This window comes from Aedes aegypti, chromosome 2, assembly GCF_002204515.2.
Source record: "Aedes aegypti strain LVP_AGWG chromosome 2, AaegL5.0 Primary Assembly, whole genome shotgun sequence".
NCBI lineage: Eukaryota > Metazoa > Arthropoda > Insecta > Diptera > Culicidae > Aedes > Aedes aegypti.
Genome location: NC_035108.1, coordinates 109720891 through 109733173, shown reverse-complemented (window position 1 = coordinate 109733173; position 12283 = coordinate 109720891). Strand labels below are relative to the sequence as shown.

The window sequence follows — 12283 nt, the reverse complement described above, 5'->3', positions numbered from 1 at the left end:
TTTGAGAGCTTTTATTGGAAGCTTTCAGAGCTTCGATCAGAAGCTTTAAGAGCTTCTATCAGAAGCTTTAAGAGCTTCTATCAGAAGCTCTAAGAGCTTCTATTAGAGCTCTAAGAGCTTCTATCAGAGCTCTGAGAGCTTCTAGCAGAAGCTTTAAGAGCTTCTATCAGAAGTTATGCTTCTAGCAGAAGTTTTGATGAGCTTCGAGAGCTTCTATGATAAGCATTAAGAGCTTCTATCAGATGCGTCGAGAATCACTGTTAGAAGCTTCGAGAGCTTTTAGCAGAAGCTTTGAGAGATCCTAGCAGAAACTTCGAGAGCTTCTATCAGAAGCTTCGAGAGCTTCTATTGGAAGCTTCTAGAGTTTAAGACCGTTTGCATAAAGCATGATTACGATTTAAGCTAAGAATATTTGACCTTTCCTAACCGACCTTTCTATTGTTTTGCAGGTCTCAAGGTGGCCGTCCGAGGCGTCAGCGACTCCGGCTGGTTTCTCGACCGGGAACCGTACACACCGGGAGCCGTGGCAGCATCGGAAGCCGTCCGTCAGGGCTGGCGCATGTGGGACGGAGCCCTGCCACAGGCTTGCGTAGCCGAACACCCGAAGGAACCGTGGCGGTGCTACTTCGGCCATCGGCTGTACAATACGTTGAAATGTAAGTTCTCGAGGAATTCCCTGACCTGAACAGTAAACCTAATCGAATGTTCTTCATCTTTCAGCGCCCCTGTTCGTGTTCCAGTGGTTGTTCGACGAGGCTCAGATGCGAGCGGACCACGTGGGCGCTCCGGTTACACCTCAACAGTGGGACTACATCCACGATATGGGTGGTGCTCTGCGGGAGTCCTTGAACAACGTGACGGCAGTGTTCGCCCCGTCCTGCATAGGGCATTCCGTGCTGACGAAGCGGGACTGGATGAACATCAAGATCGACGACGTTAGTTTGGCAGATGCCCTTCGGTGTTGGGAGCAGTCGGACGTGCGGGATCGTCAGGTTCAGAGGCGTCAGTCGAACCGCAATCCCAGTCCGCAGAAGATGCGCCGGAAGCATAACGGAGGTCGCAGGAAGAAGCAACAACAGCAGATGGACGATAATCAGGGAGGAAACGGACAGGAGGAAGCTCCGAAACCCAAGTTGACCAAAGAAGAGCGACAGAGAAGACGAGAGGAGCGACAACTACAGCGGAGGTTGAACCGGTTGAACAACAAGAACAACGGACGAGAAGGAGGCAAGAATCACACTCGACACCAGCAGAGATTAGACGAATCCCATTCAACGAAAGTTCCTAGACTAGAGCGATCGCCAAATAGTACCGGTAAAAATAGTAATAGTAGTGGAAACTCCAACAAGAAGCAAAATCAGAACGAACGCCATCGGCTTCGGAATCAGAACAAGAAGCGGTTGAACCACAAAAATCGCAACCGCAAAAACATGAACAACCGGAAGAACCAACAGCAGCAGCAACAAAACACGAATCCTTTCGGGCTGGATCTAGCCGAACCAAAGAAATGCTCTCTGAGGTTGCTGGAGCGATGCAGTTGGCCGCAGTGTAATCACTCCTGTCCGACGCTGACGAATCCGCTGACGGGAGAGGAGATGAAGTTCCTCGAACTGTTGGCCTCGTTCGGGCTGGACATGGACGCCGTCGCGACGGCTCTCGGCGTCGATATGCAAACCCTGAACAACATGGACCACGCGGAACTGGTCAATCTACTGACGCAACAGGTCACGTAGCCCAATGGACGTCTTCCCCAACTCCCCTGTAAATAGCTGAACAAATCGATTAGGTAGACGATAATTTATTTTTTTCTGTAGTGTAGCAAGAAATTTGATGAATTTCAAATGGTTACGTATTTCGAGCAAGATGTGTTTCTAAGTTCAAAATTTTTGTCGGCCTCGCCAGGAAGACAAGCCCCCCCTTCGATTCGGTCCCTATTTTCTTCAGAAATGCAGCTCACACTTTTGTTGAGATTAAACACAAGATAGTTGAAACCCTGTTCATAGTGCTTGTACATATAACTACCTAAGCAATGCAAAGAGCTACAAAACAAACTAAACCAGACTGAATCACTTACGTTTAGAAGCATTATTTATTTGTTCGTTTGTAAGCCCGTGTACAATATAGAAGCTTTACCCAGAGATGACATTTTTGTGCGACAGGCAACCCAGTTCTTAAAATGATAGATTTTTTAGGTCGAGAAGTAGTAAGCAAAAGTTGTATTTATGTTTTTGTTTTCGAAAAAAAATGGAAAAACCCTAGACTGTACATACTAGCCACGTAAGAAAACAGCGAAATGACTACCTCACCGATTACTTAATAGAGAAAAGGACAAACAATAGAGCAAAAACTAAAACTCGAATAGCAAAAAGTAATAAACCCGGATGAAACACAGATCAACAGTCGAAACTCGCAGCCCGACGATGGTGAACTGCAACAACGGAATCATATATTGTACCTGCAATTAGTCATAGTATTAGAAAGTATTAGAGATATTTGCCGTGGACCGTGCGTGCCCTTTGCGGAAATTGTGAGACTCATTTTCAACCTTCCGAAGATCTGCTACTTTAGGACATGTTTCCCACCAGTCGCACGACTTGTACCGCTTTCCGATGACTATTTTTTATATATTATATTGCTTTGTACATAAATTTATTTATAGGAGTCGACAGATTAGGGATGTACGAGTAATAGAAGGAGAGCGAACTGTAATAAGTATCATGTTGAAAATATTCAAAAAATGCCAAGTGAAGATATAACACGATGATGAATAAAAATGTATTGAACCAGTATTCCAGTGTGGTCTAGTCAGCCGTGTAAAATATCACATTGATCTTATTTTCATCTCAATACCGTCTTTTATTCTTAAGCTAGGTTGAAAATTTACCTAATCTTACCGTTCCTGTTTTTTTTCTTACTGTCGACTCTCCACATCTCAATATGTCTCCCTATGTCGAGGATTTCTTCGGTCCCTTCATTCTGCATACAATTTTCCTCTCCATATGTCGATATTCTGCTTATCTCGAAATATCCATATCTCGATGTGTTCTTGTTGATTTTCACTCCCGATTTTCTTTTCGTTTGTCGATATGCCCATTATCGAATGATATTAAACCAGATTTTTATTATTCAATATACTTTGGGAACACGATACGAATACCGTAATCCGGGGGCAAATTGATCACTTTTTCACAACTTTTTGACATGTTTTCTTTTGGAATTAAGAAATTGTCAAATTTATTACAGTAAAATCAGTACTTCATTTATCTCTATCAGTTTATGTAATCGACTTTTTCTGAAATATTATTTAACATTTCATAAAATTAGTTTTAATATCAAAAATTGAAAATGACACATTGGGGCGAAATTGATCACTATAAAATAAAGTACCGTAAAACGGGGTAACTTTGATAGTTTTTTCGAAGAAAACTTGAATATTTATGCATGCTGTTTCAAAGAATAATAATTTATATTTTTAAAACAAGTACTGGCATCCTAGCTATCGATTGCAGTCGATAGATTTCCAACAGATTTATTATGAATAGATATATAATTTTTCATGTAATCGAAAGTTGGTTTTCTGTTTTGGGGTAACTTTGATAATGGAGTATGAATCGAACAAAATTGAATGAATAACGAACATTTGTAGGGCATTGCATACCTCTAGGCGTTTAACGTTATATGGAAATTTCTGACTTAGATTACAAAAATGGTCCCAGTTTGTGAAAATGCTATTCGCTAAGAAATTTGAGACCGTATTCAAGTTCTATGATAACTAGGCTGTCAAAGATAAGTGGCCAACTATTCAAAACCACATCAAATATTGATCGTAGAACAGATTGTTTGTAAGCGTTTCGAAAATGCTAAAATTGTGTCAATTTTTAATATTCGTATAAAAAGCCTCAAATGCACTTGATTTCAACGAAAATAGCTTTGACATGAAGTGCCATACTAATACTCTTTACATTTGCATTCGTTTTGCTTAACTGATTAACAGAAACTTCGTTATTTCGTTTAATATGTTATGGGTCTCACACTATCAAAGTTACCCCGTTTTACGGTATATTTTAGAATGTGAAATTTCCCTATCTGCTAAATTTGGGTCTCCTGAATCTAAAAATGATGTCGAAATTCTTACAACTCGTGTATATCGTTATTTTATTGCCAAATTAAACTTTGGAAATCTGCACAATGCGCCTAAATGTATGCAATTTTCTTTGAAATAAGCACTTTATTGAACAATAAACGGTTTTATGGGCAAAAAACTATTCCTGTAATGTTGTACGATTTCAAAAATGAGTTCAGCAATTCACACTGAAGCTCACACAACATTTTGAACACTCAAAGTTTACATGTAGGCTAAGCACCAGCGGATTGATTAGTAAAGACATTTCCAACAGTATTGCTAACACCTTCAAAAACTGTGAATATTTCTCTACAAAACTGACTTCAATAAAAATGAAATTGTTTAAAATCATCATTAGACATCTATAAACTAGAAAATATTGGCAACGAAGTATTGAGCATCCTTGAAAGGAAATGCTATTTGGTACCGACGTGATCAAATTCACCCCAGTGATCAATTTGCCCCCGGATTACGGTACTGCTAGTTTATTATTTTCCCTTTCCGCCTGATATCGATATCGAGATAAAGAGAGTCGACTGTAGTATGTTTCAGTTTGGGAATCGAAACATCTAGCAAATGGTTCTACAATTTTTCAGGTTTCGTCAGATACGATATACTAATTTTACAATTCGATCAAAGATTCATTTACATTAAAAAAGAAAATCCTCGCTAAGTAGCCTCGGCAATTGTCGTTGGATAAATGTACGACTCGTGCTAAAACGATCCGCATTTTGCAACCTGTCACATCGTTACAATTTTTGAAATTCCGTTACATATCAGCCTACTTTTTATCGGAAGAAAGAACAACATAAAAATCTACTTTTCCCAACAGTGCTACTTTTCAGCACTGCTTCAAAAGAGTGCTGGAATGCAGTCCTCTCTAGTTTTGTTTTATTAGTTCCCGACCAGAGGAAAATAAAATTATGCATATCAAAATATGATATGCATAATTTTATTTAATTTTGTTTAGGGCTGTTATCCACAGAATATATTGAAACAAAAATTTAACATATTGTGTTATACAGTTAACTCTCCCTTACTCCATATTGAAGGGACCATCGAGTTAGGGAGGTATCGAGTTACAGAACACAAAACCAGTGCAACTGCAATCCAAGGGACCATCGAGTTAGCCATGAAAACCAACTTTTACTATGGTTCCCTAACTTTATATCGAGATACGGAATATCGAGTAAGGGAGAGTTAACTGTATTCCTTTTGAATTTTTTTTAACAATTTTAAAAATTCTTTGTTATATCAAAAATTTACAACATTTGAAAACTTTCATGTTCTTTCATTTTATGTTCTTCTAGACTTATGGTTATTTGGCTTCATTTTTTCTTTCATTCAATCGAAGGGGTGAATCACTCCTGATGCATCTGATGAATCGAAATAATTTCATGCATTTAAATGCATGAAAATGCACACTCGACAAATTTGCAATGCATGGCTTGCTCCACGAATGGACCTGTGCACTGAATGAACTGCATGAAAATTTTGACTTTTAAGCGGTGCCGTGTTTACTACGATGAACTCCACTTTTCGTGCAATTTGCCATGGAAACCCATGCAGTTTCAAAATATTGAAAAGCTGTCATAAGTTTTCACCGCGATCGTGTTAAGCTCGTTTGGGTCGTTCCGGTGTCTGCGGTTTGTTCCGTTTTTTCCGCTGCGGTCGTGTTTATGTGTTGCTTTGCGGTAAGTTATTACCCTAGCAAAGCTCGCGGTAAACTTCCAGTAGCAAGGGACCCCTCGAGCTGGGTCTTAAGGCTGGATTACTACCAGGCAATAGGAGGGGCTTCGCGACCAACGTGCAGATACTGTTACCTTACTTGGGTTATGTAAAAAGTGTAATTTAAAAAGAAAAATAATGTGAAATTTATTGGAAAACTGTTTCTTATGTGGTGTGGGCTGACTTTATTGAATTGAATATTGTACTGTTGATGCTGCTTAGCCTGGTGTATCGATGCCGTTGGACGAGCGCTCGTCGACGATGTTTCTGCGGCCGGCTGGATGGGCCTCCGTTGGGTTTCCCCGCAGGGTGGTGGTGGTAGTCGAAAAATTAACTTGGTGGATCGGTAGTAGATCGACTTGACGGAAAGGTGCGATCTACTTGTCTCCCTGGCATCTTCCCTCTTTGGCTTACATCGACAGAGCCCAGGACAAGGCCGGAGAGACTCTGCCGAAAGGGGTCCTCCTTGACGTTTAGGGCACCCTTGGGGCCCGAGGAATCGCTCCTTAACGGTTATGGCCTTGCAAGACCAGAGCGGCACTAACCTTTTTCTAATAGGCGTAATGGCCAACTAGGGACCACTAGGCCGAACCGTGTGCTTCGCCAACTTTCGTTGACGTACAAAATGTTGGAGTACCGTAGGGTACCACAAAAGGTCTTGTGAGGGTAACGGGGAAGTGTTTTAGAATATCATAAGTCAGAAGGGCTTGTAAATTTTTTATTGGTGAATTATTTTAATTGAAGCTGATGTTGGAAGAACTAATATTTTTATTTTGTAGATATGATCCAGCCAGTTAATTCTCAAGCATCAATACGTCTATCTGTGTACGCTCGAAATCTTCCAAAGGATAACCCAAATATATTCAAGCGTTGTATACAGAAAATTAAAAGTATATCATTCAATGATCCCTACTTGCTCGATTTGAAAAATACCGAGTTGCCGTTGAATGTGACCACTGGCCATGTGGTAGAGTACTTATTAAATTATAGATCGCCGTTTACGGGAAATGCTATGCAAAACAACCGTAGCCTGGAAGGTTACAAGAAATATGAAGCAGGATACGTAACTTCGGTGAACGGGCAGAAGATTAATAACGCGTACATTGTACTAGCCAAAGTAAGTTGACTTAATGAAAGTAATAGTAATTTACGGAACTAGTTGCAGAATGATGATTTTTACAGCACGAGTCGTAAATTTATTATACGAGGCTTAAGGCGAAGTAGGCCGTCATTGAAGTTTGTACGCTCGTTGATGATTGTTACTAATTCGTTTCACGATTTCGAATCAAAGAAAATCAGTTGGTTTTGCACTGATACAGCTGAAAAAGTATCAGCAGCTGCTGGGACTTGTTTTGATTTGTTAATTCTTGATTTATACCTACCTAATTTATTTTTATTTCAGAACAAAGTGGCACCAAACCAGCAGAGCTTTATGTTTTATACAAAACCCATGGTGAATAAAAGGTTAAAATTATCGAAAGATACAAGAGATCGTCAGCTCATAGGGGTTCATTCATTTATTTCATAACGCCGAAAATGGCCATCAAAATTTACAAGCCCTTATGACTTATGATATTCTTCCCCGTTACCCTCACAAGACCTTTTGTGGTACCCTACCGTACTCCGACATTTTGTACGTCAACGAAAGTTGGCGATGCACACGGTTAGGTCTAGTGGTCCCTAGTTGGCCATTACGCCTATTAGAAAAAGATTAGTGCCGCTCTGGTCTTGCAAGGCCATTACCGTTAAGGAGCTATTCCTCGGGCCCCAAGGGTGCTCTAAACGTCAAGGAGGACCCCTTTCGGCAGAGTCACTCCGGCCTTGTCCTGGGCTCTGTCGATGTAAGCCAAAGAGGGAAGATGCCAGGGAGACAAGTAGATCGCACCTTTCCGTCAAGTCAATCTACTACCGATCCACCAAGTTAATTTTTCGACTACCACCACCACCCTGCGGGGAAATCCACCGGAGGCCCATCCAGCCGGCCGGCTGAAATCTGACATGTACCATTCCGATTTGGATGAAACTGCGCAGATGTATTAAGTATTCGCTCTAACGAAGGTACGGTGCTGCCATCTGGAAAAAGTTTACTCTATGCGTGAAGCGTCGAAAATTTAACCCGGCAAGGTATAGGAAGTGAAATTTAAAATGCTTAGGGTATCCGTCCTATTATGGAGGACTTAAGCACGGTGTTAACATTAAAATCGTATTGCAGTGTCCAAAATCTAAATATTATGGTATTTTGCAATGTTAAGTGTTAAAACTATCCTTTATCTGGAGTATAGTGAAGTAAAAAAGTAATTTTTGGAATCATACATATATTTTTTGACATAAATCTGAAGTTCTTCCTCTGTCCTATTATTGCGATATTTTGTCCTATTATTGCGGTATACCGAAAATCATAGATTTTATTACATTCAATATACATTCAATACCACACAATGTTCGAGCATTGAAATTATGCTTCCTCCATGTTAATGACACTGCACGGTATTATCAGTTTGTGTGACTTTGGACCTATCTATGAGGGGTCATGCACAAATTATGTCACGCTCCAAGGGGGGGGGGGAGGTCAAACGAAGCGTGACAAGCCTTACAAAATTTTCAAAAGACTCATTCAAAAAGTGTAACAAAGGGGGGGGGAGGGGGTCGAAAAAGTTGAAATTTAGCGTGACATAATTTGTGTACCATCCCTGAGGAAAACTAATTCATTACTTTGTGTCACGATTCGAAAACAAATCAACAGAATCGAATGATTTTCTGCCGGTTTCGTCTCCTCTTTCGTCGTTGGTGGACTATGTTAAAGTGAATAGACAAGGTTCTTCCATCTGAGACCACTAGTCGCTATATAATTAATGAATTTGTTGACTTTAGTATAACCTACAATTTTGATGCTTTTACAAATATTTCCCACTAGCAACACAATTTTAAAGGATTGCTTCCTTTTGATCATCCTATAACTTAGTTGTTCAACGTATTTTTGGCATGTGTTCCGATTTTCAGTCAGTTTACGTGATTTTTTTGGTAAAATATTGCGTTTATTTGCAGAATATTTGTAAATAAGAGGAACTACAGGGTAAAAATAAACATAAACCTTTTGTTTGACTAAATAAATGTATGAATAACTCAAAATTATGTCCTAGTTAGTATCCCAATAATATAATTAATGTTTCCAGCAATTACAATTAAAAATGACTATTGAAATAACGAATTTTTGAATAAGATTTACAGATACCGCAATAATAGGCATAAAGCTATTTTCATTGTCCTATTATTGCGGTATATGCTTTTTCTCAAAAATATAGAACTTTTATTCAAAATTCAATATCTATCATGTAACTACATCCATACTGAACTGATATACCCGCTACATATAATTGTTTTGGTTCTAAACTTAAAAATTTAAGCTTATGAAAACCCGCCCGTAGATAGAGAGACTGGTTAAAAATATAGGCTTTTCTTGATGCATCATTTAAAACTGTTCTTCCAACGATCAAAATCGTTTAATGCTTTAAAACATTCATCTGGTACAGCTTGGGAATGCTATTAGCTTTCATCATCATCAATAATATTAATAGAAAATAGAGTTTTCGATTAATAATTACCCTATATAAAATTAATTACAATAGCTATTTAAATTTTTTTCAGTACATGATAATAGACTATTGATGAGCTACATTATAGACACATTAGTTTGATTTTTATATTTTTTCCTCAATATTCTGCGGATTATATAGCTTATCATAAAACTAACCTCGTACACTTAACAGAATTTAATTGAATTTAGTTTTGAATTTATTAGAAGCACTTGAAATTTTTCTTCCTATGCTTTGCCATGTAAGGAAATCGGAGCTTCACGCATAGGGTCAACTGTGGTAATTGCCTCCGTCATCGCGAATATGAGACGAAAATTATCTCATATAATTGGGGATCGTTTAGAATCGAGAGTAACTTCTGATAAGGGCGTATGTATTTTTGGCACCACTATTTAAAAAAAAATTGTACCTTGGAAACCGTTTATTATAGAGAAAAAGTGTCTGAGGAGGGATGGTAGACAATCAAATAGGCTTTGTAAAAAAAAATTGAACTGAAACAAAATACTTTTATTTTCATGAAAAAATCGAAATTAAACCTTAAAACACAAATTGCAATAAATAGGTATCTTCGATTTTTTTCAAATTTTTTCTGTAAAATTTCAATGTAAAACCAGATGTTTTAAGCACAGTTTCAACATGGTGCAATCTAATATAAAAAAGTTTTTCTAAGAGCAACTTTTGATGTATTTCTGAAAATTCAATTTCTGACCGTAGAAAAGACGTTTTGATGCTGTAATATGATTCTTCATCCAAAAACAATTCAAAATGATAATAACAATGATCTTCCTAAAACTAGCCGTTTTCTAGACATTTAGGATTCAATTATATTAATATCATAAAACATAAGAAAATACGCCCGTTTCTTACATTATTTCAGATGCTCCATCAACAATGTTACGTTAATCTCTTCCCACATTAATATCCCATCTACTTTTTCTTTGACATTTAGACGGTTGGATGAACTGTTCGAAAGATACAGGATGATTGTTGGAATATTGTTGAGAATTAATATATGTATTACCACAGACAAACAGACGTAACACTGGATAAATTTCCATCGCCCACGAATTTAACGATCAGTTTGAATTACAACAGTTGTCAAGTTCACAACCAGAGGCGCGCGCGTCGCTTTCCTTCGTGTTTGACATCTCACACTACCGCCACCTGTTGGACATGTGGCACAAAAAGTTTTTTCGTTCAATAAGCTCACTAGATGGTGGTAGTATTTGTGGTCGAGAGAATTTTGTGAAAAATGTTCTAGGTTTTACTTCTGTTTGTCTGTGGTATTACGATGGAAGATGATAATATGAATGATGTTAAGGAGGGGAAGAAGGAAAAACGCCTTTAAACTTCTTAACCTTAATTATTTATTCTCACGATTATTGTACATAATTTTAATATATTTATTTGTTTTAATATATATTGGTATAGAACAGATTTTAAATGTCAACTTATTTGATTATGTTTTTACTTTTCTATAAACATTATAATAGCTTACTGCCTCATCACTTGAATACAGTTTTGCTGCGATTTTGTTTTCGGAAATGGGTACAAAGCAATGGAATTTCTGTGTTCCTGGAATTTGCTTTGCTTGTTGATGTATGTTACTTAGTTCTTCTGATCCTTGTTCGTAATCTTCCTGTGACACAAAACAAAATGACAATTTTGTCAGGTATTCTTCTCTCCGCTTACTAGCCCACTCAAACAAAGCTTTTGCATTAGTGATTGGATGCACATGCTGTCTTGCCAGACTAGCTCTAGTAGCCATCCTTTTCAATGTGCCACCAATGGCATCACATGGCCCTTCACCATGTGCAGTGGCAAAAAAATACCATTCTACGTCAATATCGTACTTTGATTTAAATTGACATAAGTTCGCATTTTTTTTTTATTTTTATATTGGGATGCAGTCCCATCTGACATAAATATCATTCGTTTGATATGCATTCGTTGTTATTAGTTTAGATATAAAAACATGCACTGCTACTGTATCGTGACTCATGACTTCAGACACAACAACAATTTTTCACTAAAATATGACACAAATTCATCCACTGGTTTTACTAATGCTTCCAAATCGCATCTATCGGTAGAAATCCACTGTTCAAAACTAATTTCAATCAAATTGCGTTTTTCTAGTTCGTCTAAAAACCATTTTTCAAAATCATCTAATTTTGGACAGTTATTGCATTCACGAAGAAAACAATATTTTGATCTGGTTGATAAGCTACATACAATTTTTTCCATGTAATTATCGTATTCAAAGTCCAACGAATATTTCTTCAGACTGTGAAGCATTAAATTCACATTTTCGTGAAATGTGCAAACGCACACGTTATGTGAACCAGAGGTACTCAATAATTTACAATTTTTGGGTCTGAGGGATGCAAACGACCTAAATCCAATTTTTGAATTAGGATTGATTTCAATAAATCTGAAGTAAGTTTCTCGCAGTGTCATCATTAATAATCTTTTTTGGATACGCTGACGCTTATCATAGCAACCTTATCTATAATGCTGCAAAAACTTCAATTCCGCGAACTAGCAACAAACCCGGCCGTAAAGCCCTTCCATGGTGGTCAGATGATACTCGGAAAGCCGTTAAAGCTCGCCGAAAAGCTCTCAGAGCAGCCAAAAGGTTACCTGCGAACGATCCTAAGAAAAATGATGCGCTCCTTCGCTACCGAGCCCTCCACATCAAATGCAGGCAAATCATAAACGATGCAAAACGAAGCAGTTGGGAAGCCTTCCTTGAGGGCATGAATGCTTCTCAAACATCCGCTGAACTTTGGGGCCGTGTTAATGCCCTTAGCGGGAAAAGAAAATCCACAAAGCTGAC

General features: G+C 38.2%; 1 protein-coding gene across 1 annotated transcript in view; it reads left to right on the top strand.

Moving 5' to 3' along the window:
* LOC5567751 (palmitoleoyl-protein carboxylesterase NOTUM) overlaps positions 1 to 2738 on the top strand; it is a 70007-nt gene extending 67269 nt beyond the window's left edge. Inside the window, exons 4-5 of the mRNA XM_021841911.1 lie at positions 450 to 656; positions 721 to 2738. Coding sequence (XP_021697603.1) covers positions 450 to 656; positions 721 to 1733 — 1220 coding nt within the window. The 3' untranslated portion in view covers positions 1734 to 2738. The remainder of the gene's footprint in view (positions 1 to 449; positions 657 to 720) is intronic.
* The last annotated feature ends 9545 nt before the right edge of the window (positions 2739 to 12283 follow it).